Source organism: Drosophila elegans, unplaced genomic scaffold (assembly GCF_018152505.1).
Source record: "Drosophila elegans isolate 14027-0461.03 unplaced genomic scaffold, ASM1815250v1 contig_476, whole genome shotgun sequence".
NCBI lineage: Eukaryota > Metazoa > Arthropoda > Insecta > Diptera > Drosophilidae > Drosophila > Drosophila elegans.
In genome coordinates, this window is record NW_024545863.1 from 22315059 (window position 1) to 22338000 (window position 22942).

At 44.5% G+C, this 22942-nt stretch overlaps 1 protein-coding gene across 3 annotated transcripts in view; it reads left to right on the top strand.

Moving 5' to 3' along the window:
- The window catches only part of LOC108147281 (ankycorbin), a 30735-nt gene continuing 7793 nt past the window's right edge, over positions 1-22942 (top strand). The window contains exons 1-5 of one of the 3 annotated variants that reach the window (XM_017273698.2): positions 1-49; positions 3352-4162; positions 17126-17399; positions 18056-18377; positions 18432-21341. In XM_017273698.2, coding sequence (XP_017129187.1) covers positions 3698-4162; positions 17126-17399; positions 18056-18377; positions 18432-21341 — 3971 coding nt within the window. In that variant the 5' untranslated portion in view covers positions 1-49; positions 3352-3697. Of the gene's footprint in view, positions 50-3218; positions 4163-16238; positions 16365-17125; positions 17400-18055; positions 18378-18431; positions 21342-22942 lie in introns of those variants that run through there. The other 2 variants (XM_041709512.1, XM_041709513.1) reach the window with 2 other exon arrangements.

Sequence of the window (22942 nt, forward strand, 5' to 3'; positions counted from 1 at the left end):
TGTCCAGCGCCACTTGTTCCCGCTTAATAAAAATTTGTGCAAAATTTGTGTAATAAACGCGAATTCCAAAAGTGAAACAAATCTGCTGTCGACAGCAACTCAAAGGCCACCGCAACAGCAACAGCAGCAGCAGCAGCAACAAAATTCTGAGCTATGCGAAAATGTCAAGCATTTTGTGTGTGTGTGTGTTTCGTTTTTGTATCAACAGCCCGTACTAGTGGATTTTTTTTTTTGGTTGTACACTAGATGCATGCCTGCAGTGGACAGTCCGCGCACGCTCGCTCTTTCAACCAGCTTTGCCATCCGGAATGCTTTGAGCCGGAGCGGAATTGGCCGGGATATGCTTTTGGCCGGCTCTCTCGTGATTAACCTGCAGAATGTCAAAGCCAAGCCAGGATCGTGAGGTGGCTAGGTGACTGAAAGTGCCAGCGCCAGCGTTGGGAGTCGCACACAAAAAGGGACTGGCGGCATTCCCATCCAACGTAAACAGTTTATTTCATCGGCTGCAAAAGCTTCTAGTGTATTACACAGGGAAAAATCTTTAATGAATCCAAGTCATCGGGAGGTTCATCGGAATTTTTTTGACATTTAATGTCCAAAGCATTTTCCTAGGTTATTTGAAAACTAGGTTCTTTTGGCGCCTGAAAGTAGAAAATTGTCTTATTTAACCAAGTTCAAGACATTTTTGTAGACTTAAAATGAAGTGATATGTTTTTCTGATACTTATTAACTGTATAGTGTACACATATGTTTGTGCATGAAGGCAAGAAAGAACATTACCGATTTTAAGTGGTTTAAAATTTTTACAAATCTTATACAATTAAAAATCTTATATAATTGTTTTAAAACTAATTTCAATACCTTGCTTTAGACTTCACATTGAGTGACTGATTTTTTTATTTGCTTTGAATGAGTTAAATTACAGGGTTTCTTTATGAGTTTTGTACTCAGAGGGGATAGCTTAGGCATAATTCATTATTGTAAGAAGTTTTCAAAGATTATCAAAGTAGTTATTTATAGTATAGAATATTTTTGGACATTACTAAACAAGTTTTGTAAATTGTTTAAGCTTAAAAAAGAAAGCAGCGATAAGTTATGTATATATTGTATATTTTTTCCTGACTGTCCTTGCTTTCGCTTTCCTGTGGGCTCTGCCGACGTGGATGGCGGAGTGGCTTTCCAAGTGGTTTTTCAATGAAGTGTTAAGTGGGCAAAACTGCCTGGCTGGTTTTGTCCTCTCCATCGCGCGAGTGTGTGTGTCCTTAACTGCTTTAGCCAGGCTACCATCGTGGGTTGTGTGCTTAGTTGTCGCTAGATTCTCTCTCTCCCTCTCTCTCTCTCTCTCTCTCTTACCTGGCAAATAGAGCTGCGGTTTGTGCACACCTCGCATCCAGGCTCCTACCACCACGCCATTGTTTGATGGTGGTTATAAAGCTGACAGCTGTCAGTTGGCAGTAAATTTGCTAAAATGTTTATTTGCCAAGCGGCCAAGTTTGCGTTTAACAGCAACGAACACACACACACACACGCACACGCACTCGAACACACACACATCCCAATGGGCGGCCACCGCACAATCACAGACGTTGTGTGAGGCCACAAGGATAGATTCAAGCAGGGCCAAGGACCACTGCCCAAAGGGCCATTTCGAGTTGGCCAGGTTTAATCATTTATAAACAGCTGCAGCAGGAGCAGCAGCAACAAATATGCGAGCTATTCCTGGTGGCATGGCAGGCATGACAAATGTTTTGGTACTTAATAATAGAATAATTATGGCGACACCATACTATAAAACGGCTTAATGATTATGATGCCCATATACACATTGCCATGCAAGGCAGCAGGGGTAACACATGCTTCTGTGTTTGTCCGTATTGTGTTTGGGCTTAATTGCCATTTTGCAATAATGTGATTCAGTCCGCAGTCTGGTTACTCATTGTCGTTGCCCTTGAAGCATTTAGCCAAGTTGCATTATCTGGGCCATTGCCGGGTGCCACTCAATTTTCTCGATTGGCCAAAAAGTTTTCCCGTCATGGCCACTCTAACACTGGCAAAAACATACAAAATTTGTTGAAATCGATTATGATTATTTTTTTAAAAATAAAAACGTTGTAACTGAACAAATTTATAAAAAAAATTGTTGAAACAAAGTGTCTACTTCGCCTATTGTCTTAAAAATACACAAAACAGTAAAATGTATTTTTTTTTTCATAAAACTACGTAAAGCTTTCAAAAAATAGGTTCAGAGTTGAATCCTCACTTTTTTGGATGTGGATTTCCGCCGCCTTGTCATCATTCTCCGCTACGCCAGCTAATGGAGCTCAAACTTCAAACTGGGAGGTAGGGAAAAGTAAAATTTTATTGCACTTCCCGACCAACTGCTGCGAGCCGCGTCTCTTTTTTATTATTAATTTATTAAAAGCCCGACGCCTGTCGTCTGCCCGTGGCTTTCAGCTGGTTCGCCTGGGATGTTCAACGCCTCGTAAACCTTGCCAAAATCATCACCAACTGGCAACTAGTAATGGCAGTAGCGGTGGCAGTGGCAGAAAATGAAATGTAAATCCCAGGCGGAAGGCGGAGAAATCGCCTGAAAGGCAACAAACGAGTCGAGCTTAATGCCCGGCAATCGCCATCAATGAGCCTTTCCACTCGCAATCCAATTCGCATTCGCTTTTGAGCTCTTGTGTTTATATAATTTAATTTCGAATTGCAATCAGCTCGATAGGTTTTTGCAGATTTCCTACCGTCTTTTTTCGTTTTTCGGTTTTTATTTTTGTATTCGCACGCGGAATTGGCTTGAGCACCTCGAAACGCATTCATATGATTATTATTTGTGGCTTAAAATAGGCAAGGAATTTCCGATCGACTGCGGTGGCGTTTTTCGAAAACTATTTTCCACGCGATTTAACAGCCAAATTCACTTTGATATCGCGTAAAATGTGCGGCGCTTATGTGTGAAAAGGGAAATTTAAATCAAATGCAGAGACAGTGAATTTTTCATAGCATACTTAAGCGGGCTACGCGCCGCGGTCCTGTCAACGCCCTTCTTCGCAGCGGGGGGTGGTTGGGTGGTTATGGTGGCTGTGACAGCCGAGTCGGGAACCTGGAAGCCCGGCTTCTAGCTGTCTATTTCGCTGTTTCTCTGAGCATCAACCAATTCCCTAGTTGGCGGCATGTGTGTGCGTGTGTGCTCACTCTTTGATAAAAACCGAAATTAATTATTGACGAGGATGTTGCCGCGAATGTTGCCTTTGCGTTTGCCCGTTGAAAATTTAAAAGGCGTTCGACTGAAAGCATCGCACACCGTCACACCCGCTCTCCACACTCCGCACTTCCGTTTCCGCTCAAAAGCACAGAATGTGTTTACTTTGAACTAGCGAAACTGTCAACGACAACCGCAAACTATCGGCGGTAAGAAGGACCCGCATCGTGGAAGCCCTAACCAAGCCAGTTGTGAGCAAACAAATTAGTGTTTAATTATACATAGGCAGCCGGGCGGGCCAGGGCAACCAGCAAGCAAATCATTAAACGAGAAAAAATGCATCAAAGCGGCGTAAAATGAGTGGGAAATCCAACGGCACCGACAGCCACGACAAAGACCAACAAAAACACAAACACAAACAGAAGCAGCAGCACAAGCACAAAGCTAGGCAGAAAAAGGGACAAAAAACGGGTCAGATACTAACCGCATTAGAGGATGCAGAAGCGTCCGAAAGCGGATGTGAAGCGCGTGACGGGGCCGCCCAAGCCGCCGCGTCTGAAGGCCGCGAAAAAGCAGTTGCAGTTCGAGAGTCCGCTGCCAGGACGAAGGACACGCGCCAACCAGCCGGACGACCAGTTGCAGAAACAACAACCCCAGCAAAAGGTAGCAGACAAAGTCATTGCTATGCCGGCCAGCAGCCAGGATGCGGACACGGATTCGGCAGCAGCAGCGGCAGCGGAAGCAGCAGTGGACGTGCCAGAAACAGAGCCAGTTCCATGGCCAGATCCACACCCACACCCACGTCCTCGCCCATCGCCACGAGCAAATCCCGGCCAGCTCACAGTGTCACATTCACAGTCCTCCGCCGCAAAAAAGCGTCTCGCCGAAGGCTGCACCAGTCTTATGTATGCCTGTCAGCGGGGCGACATTGTCCAAGTGCTCGCCCAAATGCGCGAAAAGGTAAGATGTAAATATACTCAAACAAAAAATGGAATTTTCTTGGCAATTTTAAAACTAAAAAGCTTAACCTTTATTTACAACACCATTGCCTACATATATAGTGTTTTATAACTTAAATCAAGTATCATTAACTTGTTTGATTAATAATTAAACATTTTTTTTTACATAACAATTGTTTAAAAATATTTAAATTTAACTTACCTAATTTTAATGACATGTTTTTTGGTATCTATCTTCTTTTATAAAACTTTCGTAACTTAAAAACCTGAAAACCATTTTAAGAGTTACATATTTTAGAGCTCACAATTTTTAGGTTTCGAATTGTAATTACTAATTCAAAAGAAAATACAAGTTTTGTAAGTGATCACTATTTATTCTTTGTGATTACATATTTGTATCGGGGAAATTAGAATCATCTTAAATTAACATATTAAAAACAATTTACCTATCCACCACTATCCTAGTACTGCTCCTGGGATATCCTTATCCCACCTGTAGTTATTCTCTGAGTGCATGCTCTGAAACTTCCAAGAGACGTCTAGTTTGGCGCATCGCAACACGTGTTAAGCTCGTTGCGAATAACAAGCCAACTGCAAGTGTGTAGTGGAACAGGACTCGGCAGATCCCGGCAAGGATAATGGCCGAGACGAGGCGGGCCAAGCATGACAAGTTGACTTCTGCCAGGCCCTCGCCTCTTTGGCTCCCAAAAAACAAAGCCAGTCATCTTTGGGGCCACGACAAAAGGCCCAAATCAGGCAAAGGCGGCGTAGCGAGATTCAAGATTCTAATCTTTCTGCAGTCACGATGAGCCGACACAATGCTTAAAGCCAGCGGAGAAATGGAGAAATGGTGAAACGGAAAACCCTTCCGAGGTTTCGGGTGTTTGGGGGGTCTTTAAATTTCCGTTGCAGTCATTTCGGAGCATTGTTCACAGTTCAGAGCCCCTAATTGCTTCATAAACATTTCTACAACAGGCTGGGGCACAACAAAGGCGAGTTGAATTTGAATGCTGTAAATGGCAGGACATTTAAAATTGACAAAATAATCCCCCAAGCTTAGTTATGCCGAGCGAATGGTGAATGCTAAATGGTCCTTCCACTCCTCGTTGCTCTCGTCCTTTTTGTGCTGGCCATCATTTGATGCCGTTTCGACCGGTCCTCCTTCCGTCCATCAAGCGCCTAAATATGCCAATTTCACATTTAATTGAAATTTGAAAAGTTTTTAATTGAACGCAGATAAATTTCCAAGACCTTCAATCGCAGCTAAAGGAGCGCTGGTCATGTCGTCGGAAGCCTTCCGTTCGGCCTTTTTCCTCCGCTGTTGCCAACGGATTGTCATGTTGCTAGTTTTGCAATTATTCGCCAGCCATTGTGAGCTTTGACAAATGCCTTCATTTCCGGCCAGTTGGCGTGCCTTCGTCCCGGTAATTGATATTGACGCCAAATTTGATGTGAAATTGCCTGGCATTGAGTATTCCGCACAGTTCGACAGCGACTTTTTGCGCAAATACTTAGATGAGACCCCTCAACCATCGACCCCTTCTGCCAGCTTTGCTCGGTTATGTAATTGCTAAATGACATTTCTGTGTTGCCTGACCTTGCTTTCGATTCACCCCGAGCCCCGTATCCCGAGCCCCCCCACAAGCAGTTTATTTGGCTGTGAAATATGGCAAATGCCGGCGATTATTACTTACTTAGGGTCGCGTACTTTATGAGTCTCAAAAACAGCAACAACCTGACCACATTTTGCATTTTTGGTTGCCAAGCTGGAAAACAAAATCAAGGCAATGAGCCTGGCGCAAATATTGGTTTTCAACTTAGGGGCAACGAGGCGTATGCGTAATGTGAGTGTAACTGCCTATGTATATTGAGCTCCAAAGGCTCTGCTTTTCAAATGGCGTACTTGAATGCTTAGAGCAAGCTCGCGGTTCAAGGTAATTTCTCGGCAAGTTCAGTAAATCTGTATATAATTACGTCGCCAGTCGCACTGCCTGCTATTATTAATGTTGGCTGCGGCTATATTGTTGTTCGCCCTATTCGTATTGCTGTTCTCGTTGTTTATTCTGTTATATCTTGTGCCTGTGAGACATAATTTAATTTGTCTTGTCTCTGCATGTCTGTGTCTCTACAGCCTTGATAAGGCCGCCTAAGCTATTAAAAGTTTTAATGTCTTTAATTTGCCGTCTTCTCTGGCCAACAGTTTGTGTTTTTTTTTATTTTTGTCGTAGAATAATTAAACAGCTCCACTTGGCTTTGTCGCCTTTTGTTGCTGCCTGCTTAGCGCATCTATATTTTTGTGGATTTATTTTAATTGCGCTTATAGTCTGAAGCAGCCCTTGGAACTCTATGACTTGCTCTCTTTATTGGTTTTCTGTGTTTTCGATTTATTGCTGTGTTCAACATGGCGTATGAGTAACAACTATTGCAGAGCTCTCCTCTGCTGGGACCAAAGCATCTTATACACACACTTAATATATATATATATATATATATATTTATATATATATATATGTACAGGGACATTGGCTTTTGTACACACACACGTGCACAACTCAACGCTGCTTGCTTCTCAGCTTTTTGAGAGCACTCAAGCAACATTCATCGACGTTGTTTACTCGCCTGCTATTGTTTTGCTTAAACTTTTCATTGATGTTGGTTTTTCCAGCCACCCCTCAATATCTCGAGCTTTCGTCTTTATTGTCTGCTGGCGCTGTCTTTGTTGTTGCTGCTGTTTTTACCAATTAAGTCTTAATTTCTTAGAAAATAAAACTTTTTGGCTCGCGGCATTGTTGCTGCCTGTTGTGAATTCGTCGAGCGCCGTTCACCCGCCCTCCGTTAGTTAATGTTAATGGCGTAATTGTGCCACCTCGGCGTCGAGGTCAGTTGTTGCCATTGTTGTTGTGGGCTACAGCTCCAGCTTCCGTCACTGCTACTGCTTCTGCTCCTGCCATCAACTTTAAACCGCAATTTAGCCGAGAGTTCGAAACTGAAGTTTTACACCGCAAGTTGGTAATTGTATGTCTACCTAGGTGTGTATGTGTGTGTGTACCGCTGGCTGCCATCCCTCAGATTGCTGCAGGTGTGAATTATTTATTTTCACTTAAGATTTGCGGCGGAGCAGGACCTGGCTCCTTGGAAACTCAACCCCAACTCCCCTGCTAACCAGCGGCCCCTTTTCGCTTTTACAGCTTTAAGCAAAAGTTTTCGCTCAAAAGTCAGCTGCAGAAGTTGATTTTAGCCGAGCCAGAGCCGCAAGAGATGCTTTTGTTTGTTGCAAATAATATAATAACAAAGCAAGCCGCCAACTTTGTGAGGGAGTGCCGAACAGAGCAGATGCCCATTGCAGTTGCAAAGCATTATATATGGTGAAAATCAAATGGGATTAATTTAAAAAATATTATTAAACATATTTACATTATTAGAAATGGACAAAATTTTAAATTCTTTAGCTTCATAACTTACTCTTCACTTTCACATTATTACAAGGAAATGTCTACATTTTTCCTGAAGGTTAGTTATTAAACAGTGTATATGTAATAGAACACTTACATGGTCTCAAAACGCAAATGCTCAGTTTTTAGCTGTTTTACTGGGTATGCTGGACCTGGGGGAAAAGCAAATGGGAGTTTTGTGCGGTCCTGGGACTCCTAGAAAGTTGTCGTTCAAAATTAATTTGTTATTCAGAACGCCTTGTTTTTCCACCTTAAATATTGTAGCACCGGGCTGCTTAGAGAATGTAGTTTACACTCTGCACAGTTTCCATTAGCTGCGATTAATTGACCTTCGGTTGGCATTTTTTAATTGCCCTCGCTCGGAGCTCTTTCTTCCTCCTGATTTTTTCGCCATTGCCGCTCAATCAACGTGGAAATTATTATCAATTTGGGCGAAATGGCGAGCAGAGGACTTGGTGGCTGATGCAATCGGCAGTCGTCCGCCGGATCCTCTTCCGGTGCTGGTGCTGGTTCCTTTGCCACGGCCACGGCTGGGTAATTTTAATTGCGATTTTTCCAACCCATCCGACGCGCCAACAGCGCTCAACACGTTTGGCACATTTTGTTGAAAATTCATTAAAAATGACGTCGGAAAAGTTTGCATTTCACCCAGTTTCTCCCTCGTTTATTCAGAGTGAGTAGCTCTGGCTGTTCAATCGTTCTTTCATTTGATTTGCCTTTGCCGCTGACATTCAGATTACTTTCACGCTATCTATTTAACTTCTGTTGAGTCATTTGAATTTTTAATTAATCGCTCGCCAGTTAAGCCAAAAAAAAGTCAGGTAAGGAGGAGGAGTGACTGAAATGCAATCAGCGTTAAAGGATGTTCATGTCCCCACTAAAGACCTCCGATTGGATCGAAATATTTGACCCTAGACTGACCCCCGACATTTGCATGCGATTTCGACAGTTTTGCATGTCCGAATACAATTAATTAGGCTGCGAGGCCGAGGCCCAACAAATGTCCAAATAAAAGTCAGTGCCAATGAGTTAAATTAATGGCAAAGGGTGCGGGTTTGAGGTTTCGGTCATCATCAAAAGTTGGCTCCGGCTGGCTAATTGAGCACAAAAACCCATTTCCAATTGGGTGAAGCTCCAAAGTTGGCCAACGGAACACCATATGCTGCGGCTTAGCCGGACAGCCGTCCAATTAATTAGAAACCACCAGAAATAGCAGGCGGACTATGACGAAGATGACTCTCTGTACTAGCTGCCTGACTGACTCACCGAATTACTGACCGACCAAAGTTTGCAATGGCAAATTAATTACTGAAATCGTAGAAATTTGTCTTGCAATGGAAGCTCATTGCTGTTTGGCTCTCGAGATGACTTCCTGGCCAGAAGTTGCCCAGTTGCTCAGTTGCCCAGGACCAAGTTGGCCAACTGGAGTTGGGACACATATAGGATATCCGTGTATGAATTTGTCCGCTCCTGCAACCATTTTTGCTCAAGGAAGCGCCCGGCGGGCTAATCACAGGCGAGATGTGAGATGGGGCCAAAACTTTTGCCTCGGCATCCAACAATATTTGCTCTGAGTGCATAATGACAGTCAAAGTTGACACAAATGAGCATAGCTTGTTACTAATTTTAATGCGCTTCGGTGCACAGTTCGTCCTGTGAGAAAGGGGGCTGTTGGGGATCCTGCCAGGGATTTTGGGGTCACAGTTGGCAGGGCAGAAAGTTTTTGTTGCGGAAATTACTCGGAATGCGGGACTGGTTGTGTGCATAATTTTTAATTGACCCAGGCCGGCAGTGGAAGTGCAGAGTTCGCTTCCAGTTTCTAAAATATTTTGCAAGTTAATTCGATTTGGACAAAACTTGGGCCATGACTTACAACCTACAACTTGCAACTTACAACTTTCAGCTTGGCCAATGAATTATGCAGGCGACATGGACTGCTCATATTTCCCATGTTCAGCTGGGTCTGAGTCTGAGTCTGAGTCTGTAAAGTATGCATGAGCCATGTACCCGGAATTGAATTGCCGTTAAAGCGGGAAAATTGCTGTTGATGTTTAGCAAACATTCAACCACCTGAGATTGGAGATTCGCGCAGTTCGTGCAGCCCCAACCGCTGCAAAAGTTTATATATCAAAATGAAAGTTTGCCGTTGTTGTTAATCCGTTGCACGGCATAAAAACTATGCGAAAGTTTAACTACACAGCGCAGGCTGAACTACAGGTAGCAACAAGAACCTGGATCCGTAGCCCGTTACCCGTAGCCCGTAAACCGTAACCCGTAGCCCGGATCCCGGCACATGGCACAATAATAATCCGTGCGGCAAACCTTTTGATGAGTTCAGGCTAAAGCGGATGAGGGAAAGGCGCCAGGGACGAACCCCGAGCCAAAGTAGCTGTAAATAATTGCCAAAACTACTTAAGAATGCTGCACAGTGAGACGCTTCCTCAAGGGTCGGCAGGTGGGAAAATGGGCTGGGACAGGCCGGGCGGAGATGCCGCAACAAAGGGAACGATTCCAGGCAACTGCAGTGCAGCGCCATTGTTGCTGCAGCCGCCAACGTGGCACTAATTAGAAGTATAAAAGGTGCCACAACAACAGTTAGAGAGCAGCATCATCCTTTTTCCCCCCATTCCTGAATATCTCCCGGCTGCCTGAGCAGCAGTTAAGCTTTGTCTGTCGAGCATGCAAATTATAGTTGCTGCTGGGGTGTCTGGCGGTATGAGACGATGTCCCGCCTACTATATGTACAGATACTGCTGCTGTCTTCTGTTTGAAACGCAAGCGAAACAGTGGCGAACGCAGGGGGGCTCTTAAATCAAATCGTTTATGGTCTTAGCCCGAAACAATATTAATGGTGGAATGCATACTCATTTCAATATGCTTGAGTGGTTGCCAAGGCCCTCAAATAAAACAAACTTCTTTTGATTTTTATAATATTAATTACTTTGTCAATAGCGAAAAATTTAAATGGCTTAAGGTATGATAAAATAAGTTTGGTGGGACAAGAATATTTAAGTTGTCAGCAATAAATAAATAAATAAGCTAAATATTTTAGTATACACGTTTTTAGTTTTGACAGTGTTTTTAATTTGTTACTTTTTCATCATGTCTCAAATTTTCCAATGATTGGTTTTTATGTTAGCTTTTTCTCAGGGAAAAAAAGAGAAATATTTAAAAAAAGATGTCTTTATATTGAAATGCTAATTCATTGTGTAACTATCTGCCGACTATCCAAAAAAGCATATCAGTAAAATCCCCCTTAAAATATTTGCTTCCTTGCCCCTGGAACCCAGCAACCGCTACCTGCGCACTTTGCCGCTTTACGTTAATTAAAATACATCTTCAGGGGCCGGGTAAATGTGATTAACATATGAATGGGACATTGTCCGCATAAATTTGCCATTGAGTGGCACTGTGGTTGGTGATTCTGTGCGGCTTCTATGCCCTGTGGTCACTTGACATCTTAAGCGGCAATAGACAGGCCGCCGCGGTGGCGACCTCGAGGCGCCTGCAAAAGAGTTTCCGGTGTTTGGACGCTCCGGGGTTATCTAGGGACTATCCTGCTGGAAGACATGCTGTGCCACCATTTTTCGGCCTGCTCCCGACCTTTTAATGTGCCATTCTCCCGACGCGTCACACATAATTATGGCGGATGTGCTGCCCAACGAAGCGTTAAGTCGAATTCTCGGTCCTCCTTCGTGTCTTTCCTGCTCCAGACCCACAGTTTTCACCCCCCGAAGCTCCGCAGAGGCCAGATCTCAGTTGCCGGTTGCCGGTTGTCGGTTGCCAGTTGCCATTTGTGCTCTTTCATGGCTTTCAGGCCATGCATGTATTTTATTTTTTATGCATTATCATGTAACTGTGTGGCAGCCAGCCTGCTGTTATTGTTGTGGCGGCTGCGTCGTCTTTCATTATTATTTATGCTTTATTTATATTTGTACGCACTTCCTGGCCGTAAACCCCTTGCTTGGCAGCCAGAGGGTGCCACACGGCGTATGCGTCATGCACGCCTACGGCCTCGTGATCATCAGAAGGAGTAGAACATCCTATGACTTCTGCGACCAGCTTCCATCTCATTGTTATGCTAATGGCCTACGATATATGAATAATAAGCCCGGCCACAGCGCGACTTCTGACCACTTGCACACTCCGTTTGGGACTCTGATTTCGAGCAGATCCTGTGGGTCCTGCAGTTCGTCCTTTGACGACGACAGTTGTCGCTTCAGTTATGCAAATGCCGGGCCCGAGGAAGTTGTCGGACACAGGGGAAGTGGTCGAATATTTGATATCTTTATATCTGTTTTCGAGAGCTACGCAAATTGTTTTCCTCTGTTTCTTTGGGCCCACAGCCCACATGTACTATATAAATCTGTTTGGCCCTTAAGACTTGAATGCCTTTTGCTGGGTGCAAAAAACCCATAGGAAGTTTTAAGTTTGGTTGTCGTTTCGGCATTCCCGGAAGCTCTTAAAGACAGCAGCACCAGCAGCCATAACACGTGCATCCTACACCCACTCCGGCCAACGATGGCCAAGGGATGAGTTGGCTGGGCCGAGATGAGCAATCGTAAAATGCGAAATTTTATGTCCTTACCAAGCCTAACTGTTGCTTGCCTGCTTTTTTCCCGGACAGCTGCCATAAATCCTGACTCGAGCTTTTTAATGCCAACCTTTTGTGTTGTTTTTCACCTCATTTGCCATTAATCTGGCGAAACTAAAAGTGAGATAACGAAACTCAGATGGACTAGCTAACGAGGTTTTCTTCGCTTATAGCGAAAGCTCGTGAGGTATATTCTGCATATTGTTAAAGTTATGAATAAATATAAAATATTTTAGCAGTTTAAAGTATCTTAATAAAATTGTAAACAAAAAAATTCATATGTGGATATTCACTACTAGAATTCATGTAGCCAAAACAACAATATTTTGGGCTGTAGAAAACAATTACATTTTTGGTTAAGTTTCTTGATGTGCGAAATGTTTATTTATTTATTCGCCAACCACTATTTAATTTCGCAACTTACAACTTAATAGCATGGTTGGTAATGGGAATTATTAAAAATTTGTTAAACTAATACAAATTTTAAAATGTTTTTAGAAAAGTTTTTTTTTTTTTAGTAAAATTCATGTATTTTTCTATAGCCTACTTAACTATTTTTGGTATGGCCCAAAAATGCTGGAAAATATTTGGTTAATTTACTTTAAGTGTGAAAATTTATAAAGCATTTTGCAAATGAGCAGCAGAAGCTAATTTTTTTTATACCCTTGCAGAGGGTATTATAATTTCAGTCAGAAGTTTGCAACGCAGTGAAGGAGACGTTTCCGACCCTATAAAGTATATATATTCTTGATCAGCATCACTAGTAGAGTCGATCTAGCCATGTCCGTCTGTCCGTCCGTCTGTCCGTCTGTCCGTCTGTCCGTCCGTCTGTCCGTCTGTCCGTCCGTTTATATGCAAACTAGTCTCTCAGTTTTAAAGCTATCTGCATGAAACTTTCCCAAAAGTTGTCTTTCTATTGCAGGTAGTATATAAGTCGGAACGAGCCGGATCGGACGACTATAGCATATAGCTCCCATAGGAACAATCGGAAAAATGATTGAAAAAAATTATAACTTTGCTGTTTTTTAATTTTTTGTTTAGTTCTTCGACATATAGCAATGGTTAAATAATTCAGAATTATGGTTTAAATTTCATCAAAATCGGACGACTATAGCATATAGCTCCCATAGGAACAATCGGAAAAATAATTGAAAAAAAATTATAACTTTGCTGTTTTTTAATTTTTTGTTTAGTTCTTCGACATAAAGCAATGGTTAAATATTTCAGAATTATGGTTAAAATTTCTTTAAAATCGGACGACTATAGCATACAGCTCCCATAGGAACAATCGGAAAAATAATTGAAAAAAAAATATAACTTTGCTGTTTTTTAATTTTTTGTTTAGTTCTTCGACATATAGCAATGGTTAAATATTTCAGAATTATGGTTAAAATTTCATCAAAATCGGACGACTATAGCATATAGCTCCCATAGGAACAATCGGAAAAATAATTGAAAAAAATTATAACTTTGCTGTTTTTTAATTTTTTTTTTAGTTCTTCGACATATAGCAATGGTTAAATATTTCAGAGTTATGGTTTAAATTTCATCAAAATCAGACGACTATATCATATAGCTCCCATACAAATAATAAAAATATATAAAAGAACAATCAAATAATTATGCTGCAAATCGTCATAGCTTCAATGTTTTTAAACATATACGCAAGTAAATCATAATTTTAATGTTTTCAAAAATATTTAATTCTTGCGATAGCTGCAAGGGTATATGAACTTCGGCTTGCCGAAGTTTGCTTTCTTTCTTGTTTCAAATAAAATAAATATCTAACAGCTCATTTATATATATTATATTTAGTTGAGGATCTGAGTTCATTACCTCATTTACCACTCCCGTTTACTAACTCCAAAACCCGTGATCTTCTTTCTGTTGTTGTGTACCAATTTTAATGTGGCCTAGGCACGTTTTATTTGTTTAAAGAACTATTAAAATGGCATAAACAGAACTGGAATGGCGATGGCAATCGCACTGGTGGTCTGTTCTACGTTGGACTGGCTAACTGGCAGTGCCAAAGTTTTATCATGCTGTGGAGGGATAGGGAGAGGGGGAGGGGGGTTTTGGAGGGGCCAGCTGGTGCTGCCTTTTGAGCGCATTGTTGTTGGTCGTATTTGATTATCGCATTTCATTTTGTGTCGGGTGAATGTAGAAAGTTGAATGCAAATTTGCATGACACCAACAGAAGCGGCCAGTGGGTGGACGACGACGACGATGATGATGACGATGATGATCAGCAATGGGGGAGCAAAAGAATACGGCAACAATCACACCAAGCATCAACATAATAATAACAAAGCAGCCAGAGCAACACTGGGGTTCTTTTTCCTCCATTGTGCCGCTGAGCAGAATGGGAGGATGGGCTGTCAAAGTTTTTAGGTATCATTTCAGTTTATTTGAATTATTCATAATCCGGACGGCAGCCTAAGAAACAAACAGCAACTCAGACAAGGCCGGGCCAGCAGAAAAAGCAGAAAAACTGGAAAAGCTGGCCAAAGATAACGGAAGCAGCAAATAAAAATCATTCATTGTAAACAGTTTCCCCTCGCTGCAAAGTTTTTTGGCAAACAAAAGGGAAACGAAGCCGCAGCTCAAATTCAATTCAATCAACAGAGGAATATGGAAATCCCGCAGCAAAGACCACAAACAAATTCGCACCATATTTCGGTGCAAACTGTAAATTGAGTGAATCATAAAATATTTAATTTTGAAAGAACTGACTTTTTCGGCTTTACCTGTTGGGTACTCAAAACTCTGCGAGTCTTTTGTCCATAAAAAGCCTTTTCTGGGCTCCCCTTCAAGTGCGCCCATGCAACACGCAAATGCCTAATAGTCAAAGTTTACTTTCCACGCTCTCTGTTTATTGTTCCTGCCACAAGAGTTTCGCCTTACTTTCTATAGCTATCGAACTCTTGTTTGACTCATACTTAAATGTGCCATAAATTGAGCACTTCCCTGGGATTTACGGGTACTGGGACGGACGGACAGGTGAGAGGTGGCCTCCACTCGTCTCACGACAGTTTACGACAGTCACGCGATAGCCTGCTTGCGATATAAATAGAAAGGCAGTGTGCCCGAAATGTTAGTTAAAATTGAATGTTGGTTAGAAAAGCATCACAGTCAATCACTCAGTCATACGGACAAGATAAACACCAGATGCACATGGAATAAAATTATATAACAACAATTTTGGAAAACTATTGGGTATTTCGAATTAATCAGTTTCCTAAGACATTATTTAAATAGTTTAGTATTATAAATGAATATATCTTAAGCAACTGCCAATATCTTCGTATTTCGTCCTTATTTTTGCCAAAAGTCTTAATCCCCATTTCCACACAATGCAATTGAAGGACCAAAAACAAAATGTCAAATATCAAATACAATTTGTCATTCAAACCTAAATGAATTTAATTTTTGAGCTTTTATAAAATATGCGAAAATAGACAATAAATATATTTTTTGAAATCAGCCAGAAAGTGATGCGAATCGATTGCAATTTTCTTCAGCAATGTTTTATTTTTGTCAAGATTGACCTCAATTCTAGCTAAAGAAAGAAAAAATTGTCCCAATTGCTCACAAAAGTTTAAAGACAACTGGATGGGCCTTAAATGATTGTCAAGTTCAAAGGGAACCTAACTTTTTTTCTGAGTGCGTGGGCAGATGGGTGGCAAATAAATAGGTGTGGGAGCAGCAAGAAATTAGCACAAACTATGCCGCAAGAAAAGTTAGTTGCGAAGCCTAATAAGCGGCGCCCATGGAAAACTCTGCGCCCCTCAGCCATCATACGCCCTGTTGGCCGACGATTTGCCAACGTTTTCACTTTCACTTTCACATTTGCGTGCTGCTGCTGACGTCGCTGCTCGCTGTCGGCGTCGCTGTCGACGTCACTGTCGTCGCATTGCGAATTCCTGGCAGCAGCGGGCAAAGTTTTAGCATACTTTTCGGCAGCGGCGACAGTATTTTTTGTGCACTTGACATGTTTTGACACGCTCCACGCTCGTCGCTCCCTCCAATCCTTGGCTTGGCTAAAAAGGGAGCTAAGGGGCCAAGACGCCAAGAGGCCGGGCCACCTGACCGGAATGTTCGCCGCGCCGCTGGAGTTTGATGTTGTTTTGCGCGCCAAAAATGCTAACGATAATCTGGTGAGCCACCATACCAGACCTGGCAACTCACCACGTTGCCCAGGACGACCAACCAGGTTACCAACTAGCAGGACCTCCTCACCATGGACACTTGCACTTTCCAGGCGACGCTTTCCATTTGTTTACCTTTGCTGGTGTTGCTTTAGTTACTGGCCAACAGCGGTCCACAAAAGGTGGTTTTTTTTCTTTCTGTTCCGCATGATTAACGCAGAAATATGTTTAAATATTAATTGGCCGGCTGCCGTGTTTTGCCATTCTCTGTTGCATTTATTGTCCAGCCGGAGGTGTGATGCGTTTGGAAAAAGTAATTGCTTTCGCCCCGCCAATCATCCATTCGACACATGCACAGAAAAAACGGGGCCGGCTGACATCCAATCGACCAACCACCACCAGCAGCAACATCAACTTGTCCGGTTAAATAAGCAACAACAAAAACAACAACAGCACTACACACGATATATACACGATATACGATATATATTTCCTACCACCAAAACTATTTGCTGGCAATTAAACCGGCGACGGGGAGCGCGAAAATTACGCGATCCATCAAACGCTGCCCGGCGGCAGTGGGCGGGTATGTGGCGCACATTGATGCAATATGCAGATGGCGTTTTAATTAGTTTATTAATCGGCTGCGGCCTCATCTCAGCAGGTGCAATCGCCAACGCCTGGCCATAATTTTCCGGCGGGCGAAGTAATTAATTTCTGATCCCCTACACGCCACTATGACTATACCCATTTTCCTATATTTTTTGCAGCCCCAATTGCTGCGGCAACGGGACCGGAGCCATCGTAACGCGCTGCACTACTGTGCCGCGCAGGACGTGGAGCAGAGCAAGGACCTCGTGGCGGCCGCCAGCATCGCGATCGCAGCCCCCGAGCTGCTGGAGTCGGCGGACGAGGATGGCTTCACCCCGCTCCACCTGGCCGTCATCCAGGGCAACCTGGCCATGGTCAACCTGCTGCTGGCCAACAAGGCGGACGTGAATGCGGTGGACAACGAAGGCCACTCGGTGGTGCACTGGGCCACTGGTATGTGCCACCCCGCCTTTTATTTTATTTTTTTTTAAATAATTGATATAATAGTCCATTTTCTGTATTTGCCTAACAGAAAGGCACGATTAACTTAGATAATATTTGCTTTAAACTGAGTGAATAAAGTGAAAACAACATTAATTAATTCGACTGTTTATTTAAGGGCGCCATTATTTTCTAGTCTTTGTCAGAAAAAAGCTTAATTTTAATTAATTAAAGTGATAAACTTAATGTCATTACTGCTTGTTGAAATCAGCTTTTAAACTTGTACAAGAACTGTGTTTTAGAATAGCTTAATAATGTCATTAAGTTTTGGTCAATTTTAATTTGTATTGTGTTAAAAAGTTTACCACGCAGTGAAGTATATACATTTATATGATGCAAGGGCAAATTTGCTTATTTTATTGTTTTTTTATATAAAAAACTTTGCATTAGCATAGCTTAAAAATGTCATTATTATTTGGTTAATTTTAGTTTATATATCCCTACACAAGATATTATGATTTTAGCAAAAAGTTTGCAGCGCAGTTTGGAGACATTGAATTGAATTGAAAGATTACAAAGTTCATAATGGCATTTGTTTTTACATATTCCGATTAAAATCGAAATTTCTTCTTCACTTGATTTTTACATATTTTTTTTTAAAATTATAGTATGCGGTGAAGTGGAGTCCTTGCGAGCGGTCCTGGCCGCAGGAGCCAGTGTGGCCAAGCCGGACGCCAACGGAGGCACTCCGCTGCACTATGCCGCCCAGATGTGCGGCGCCAGTCACGACAGCAAGCAGCAGGCCAGTTCCAGTCACAGTTCGCGGCTCTCCTTGGAGATCCTGGGAATCCTGCTGTCCCATCCCCAGAGCAGTGTCGATGTGCAGGACAAGGACGGGCGGCAGCCGCTGCTGTGGGCCGCCTCTGCGGGATCGGCCAAGGCAGTGATGGCCTTGGTCAAGGCGGGTGCCAGGGTGGAGTCGTCAGATAAGTGGGTTCACTGCCTTATCTTTTTAACCATAACTATATCTTACGATCCTTGCAGAGATGGCCTCACAGCCTTGCATTGTGCTGGTTCCAGAGGGCACACCGAGTGCATTGACACCCTAATAGGCCTCTGTGGTGCCCCCACGGACCTAATCGACTCCAATGGCTGCACTGCTCTGCATTACGCCGTAACCTTGGGTCATGCCGATGCCACAGCCAGATTGCTGGACCTAGAGGCCGATCCCAATCGCCAGGATCGCAAAGGACGCACTCCAGCCCACTGCGGTTGTTCCAAGGGTCAGTTCGAGACCTTAAAGCTGCTCAAGGAGCGCGGAGCGAATCTCTGGCTGCGCAATGCCAAGGGTGATCTGCCGCTCCACGAGGCCGCAGCCTCTGGGCGAAGGGAGCTTCTGGAGTGGCTGCTCAATCAGAGGCCCAAGCAGGTGAACACCACCAGCAACGATGGACGCAGTCTGCTGCACTTGGCGGCGGCCAATGATTACACGGACATGTGCAAGCTGCTGCTGGACTATGGCGCTGATGTGAATGCCGTGTATCGGAACTCGAGGGGCCTGGTCCTGACCCCACTGGACGGAGCCCTGCAGCGTGGTCACCGCTCGACGGCGAAGTTTCTTCAGGCCAACGGTGGTCAGCCGGCCAACAAGGTGCGATTGTCGAGCAGACGCTCGGGCAATCCCTTTCACGAAGCCAATGCCGCCGATTTGGTGAGACCCCTGAAATATGTGGAGAAGGAGGAAGTGCACGATCTGCGCAGCTCCAAGAAGTATGTGGTGTACCTAAAGCGCTCCGATGCGGATAATGGAAATGGGAATGGGAATGGAAATGGCAAGGAGGAGGAGGATCCCGATTGCAGCTGCTCGGAGCAGACTTATCGCAAGGAGCAGCGCATGAAGCACGTCTGTCGGCGCCACAACAGGAGGCAACTTCGCAGACGCACCAGCAGTTGTGGCGAGTCCAAGCATGAGCGCTGCGGCGAGATTTGCCGCTCCAAAAGTAACATCGAGATCAGGCGGCGCAAGTCCCGTGAGCGGTACGCCAGTTCCAGCGAGTGGGAGGAGGAGGCGGAGGACGAGGAGGACTCCTGCGAGAATTGCTGCTACCACAAGCGGCAAAAGGATCGGGTGGTTTCCCGCAAACGATCCACCTCCTCCAGGAAGTCAAAAAACCGAGAGGACAGCGAGGTGGAAGAGGGTAATCACACGGCCCACTCTTCGCCGGAGAAGAACTCGCGAAAGCCGCTGACAGTGAATGGGGAGCAAAAAGCTGGTCCTGCCCAGGAGCCAACCACTGCCAGGGAGCAACCTTCATCCGCCAGCAGGCATAAGGAGGGCACCTTCATTAAGTCACCCAACCAAAGCGAGAAGTCCGCCCAAATGGACAGCCTGCTGGTGGAAGAGTCCCATGCCGTTGAGCTAACCGACGAGGAACAGGAGGCGGCCAAGTCGGTGGTGACTCAGGTGGATGTCCATCACGATGCCGAGGAGCAGCAGACATCCAGATCTTCTGAGGAGGTGCCACTTGTTAATAAAAATGAAAACAACAATGGGGAAAAGCAGCCAGACCAGGAGGCCAAACTACAGCTGAGCGAGGAGGAAACCCAGTTGGTGTCCAAGGAGGTGGAGCAGGTGATCAAGATAGCAGCCACTGCATTGAGCAGCGAGTCGAAGAGTTCCAGTGAGGAAAGGCCCAAGGATGGTGAGCAGGAGCCTGTGGCGAAAATCGAAGAGGATGTGATGGAGCCCCCTGCCACGCCCCCACCAGCGCCTAAAGAGGAGGTCGCTAAGCCACCGACTGCCGCAGAAAAACCACAGTCGAATGGCAACACCACCGAAGGGGTTAAGGCTGCGGCTTCAGAGCCAGTAACTGTTGGCAAAAAAGAAGAGCAGGCTGAAGGCAAGCCGAAATCCAATACTAACTCCGCTGCCACTCCCACTCCCACTCCCACTCCCATATCCACTCCCCCACCCACCGCCCATTCAGCCACAGAGCCCAAAAAACCGACAACCGCAGCCCCACAGCAGCCAAGCCCTCCATCAACCCAAACGCCCCGGGCCACGCCCACTCCCCAGCCAGGGCCACCGCAAAGGGAGCAGGAGACGAGGCGCTCCTTCACACTCCTGCCCTCCGATTCGGCGGACGATGACCCAGCTTCGCACCCGAATCCGCACCAGAATCCGAATCCGAATCCAAGTACTGATGCCCCAGCCTCAGCTTCCGATGAGCCAGCCACTGAGCGGAAATCGAGCTTCCAAGTGCTGAAAAGCGACGACTCCCTGGACGAGAACTCAAAGAGACCAGGACGCAAGGTGGACTACGAGGTCGGTAATCAAGTCTTTCAGGTGGTGGGCGAAGGAGGAGGTCCGGCGGCCCAGTTGCCCAGTGCCTCGGAGTTGGAGCGGATGGATGGCTATGAGTACGAGGAGTACGATGACGAATACGATGATGAGGACAGGAATAGCATCGATCCGGAGCATGATAGTGCCCTGCGTCGTTTTCTCAGCAGCGGAAATCGACATGGAGTGGGTAGTTCTGCAGCGGGAGCAGGAGCAGGAGCAGGAGCAGGAGCAGGAGCAGCAGGATCCATTGCAGATGACGCATCCGAGGGCATGGGCAATGGCCGGAAGCGACGCCTCAAAAAGCGCGTGCGCAGCGGCAACAAAACACGCAGCAATTGGAAAAACAGCCAGGAGTCGCGCGATGGCGGCAACATGTCGGCCCTGGCCACCACCAAGGACCAGGACTCGGGCTTCGAGCCCAGTCCGCGGGCGGAGCGCAGCAAGATACCCACCCTGCGTTCCGCCCACACCGCCCACATGCCGCGGCGGCCCATCTACGCCACCCTGGATGGGCGCTCCTGCAGCAGCCGGATGGAGAACCGCAAGCCCGGCGACAAGGGAGCCTGCGACATGGGCGCCGTTACCCGCTCCATACAGCGCAACATCCGGAGGTGAGTTGATATTTTGGGTGAATTCTTGAATAAATTATTTAAGCCTTTTGCTGGCAGCTAAACAATACAAATAGATAGATTATTGAGTTATTGCTGAAACAATGCAAATAGATGTCTTTTTGAGTTAATGAGATGTTTTTCCTCTGATTGAGAAAAGCCAGAAATAAAAACTATGGAGTATAACCAATTTCTCAAAAGAATAAGTTAATACCACAAAAGGATCAAAATATTAATTATGTGGCTTAAAAATAAGGACTTTCCGCTCCTTAAAATAATTAAATAATGCAAACTTTATTCTTTAATTATAATAAGTTTTAGAATATTTTTCTGAGTTGTATTCCTATTTTTACAAAAAAACACTATTTAAATTAATAGATTATTCTTTTCAGTTTGCCTTTAGGAAGATGACTGTTTTGACATAGCTTGCTGGCAATACCAAAACAATACCCTTTACTTCAAAAAAATTTATGAAAATAATATAGATTTAAAGTTCCTTTTAAGCAAGTTTTCTGCTTACTTAAATACTAGATTTTTGCACTCCTGAAATTATTGAAAGATATTTGTTTTTGAAGAACTTATAAGCATGGAAATGCAAATTAGCGCCGTTAATAAATATGAACTTTAATTGCGATTTTTCCCCTGTGCACAAGGCAGCGGGCCAGATTGTCCTTGATTGCAGGGAGTTCGAGCCCCGGAGAGTTGATGGCGAGATTCATTCATTTAAATTAATCTCCAGGCAGTTAGTGGCGCCGGCGTCACTGCCTTTTTGGCCGTAGATTTATTTACTTGATGCTTGATTTTAATCAACTTGAATGTCGTCCCACTGCCCAACTGGCATTATATCACGCGCGCACTTCGGCGTCGCAGCAGTTGTGGCTGCGGCGGCCTCTTAATGTAATCAAACAGGACGAAGCCGCTCAGCCCGTCGCCTTAAAGTTAATTTAGCCGGGGATTTAATAGCCCGGTCGGCATTGCGCATATCTTTTCCTTTTTTGTCTTTTTTTTTTTGGCAGGTTAAAGGCAATAAACAGCGGCATTAATGTCCATTTTCCATGTATCTGAGCGTGAACTATGAAATGTTAAGCTTGCTGTGGCTTAACTGAGAGCAGAGCAGGTGGGAGTGGTGGTATTGGTGACAGGTGCTTAATGCTCTACCTTTTCTACTTCTTATTTCTCCTGTTAATTACCCCAAAGTAAATGTCGTTCTTGGCCAGCCAAGGCGTAAATCATAATTAGGTCAAGTCCAAGGCCCTAATATCCTGGGTGATTTATTCGAGTGCCTCGAATGGCTCAAATCTCGTCTGTCATTAGCCGAAATGCTCATTTCCGGCAAAGAGTTGCGCATTTTAATTAGGTGCACAGAGCCAAGCTTTTGCGGGGAAAGTGATGGAGAAAGTGGGCGGTGAAGGTAAGCCCACCTGCGGTGCGATGTTTTGTTTATGCAGAAACTTGAACAAAATATGAAAATTAGCCGCAAGCAGAGATTCGCAGTCGCACTCGCACTCGCAGCGAAGCAAAGTCTTTGGCTCCGTTTACAACTCGCTAATGCTAATTGTAAATGGAATTAGTGCAGATTAGCGAAAGCATTTTTAGAGGTCCTT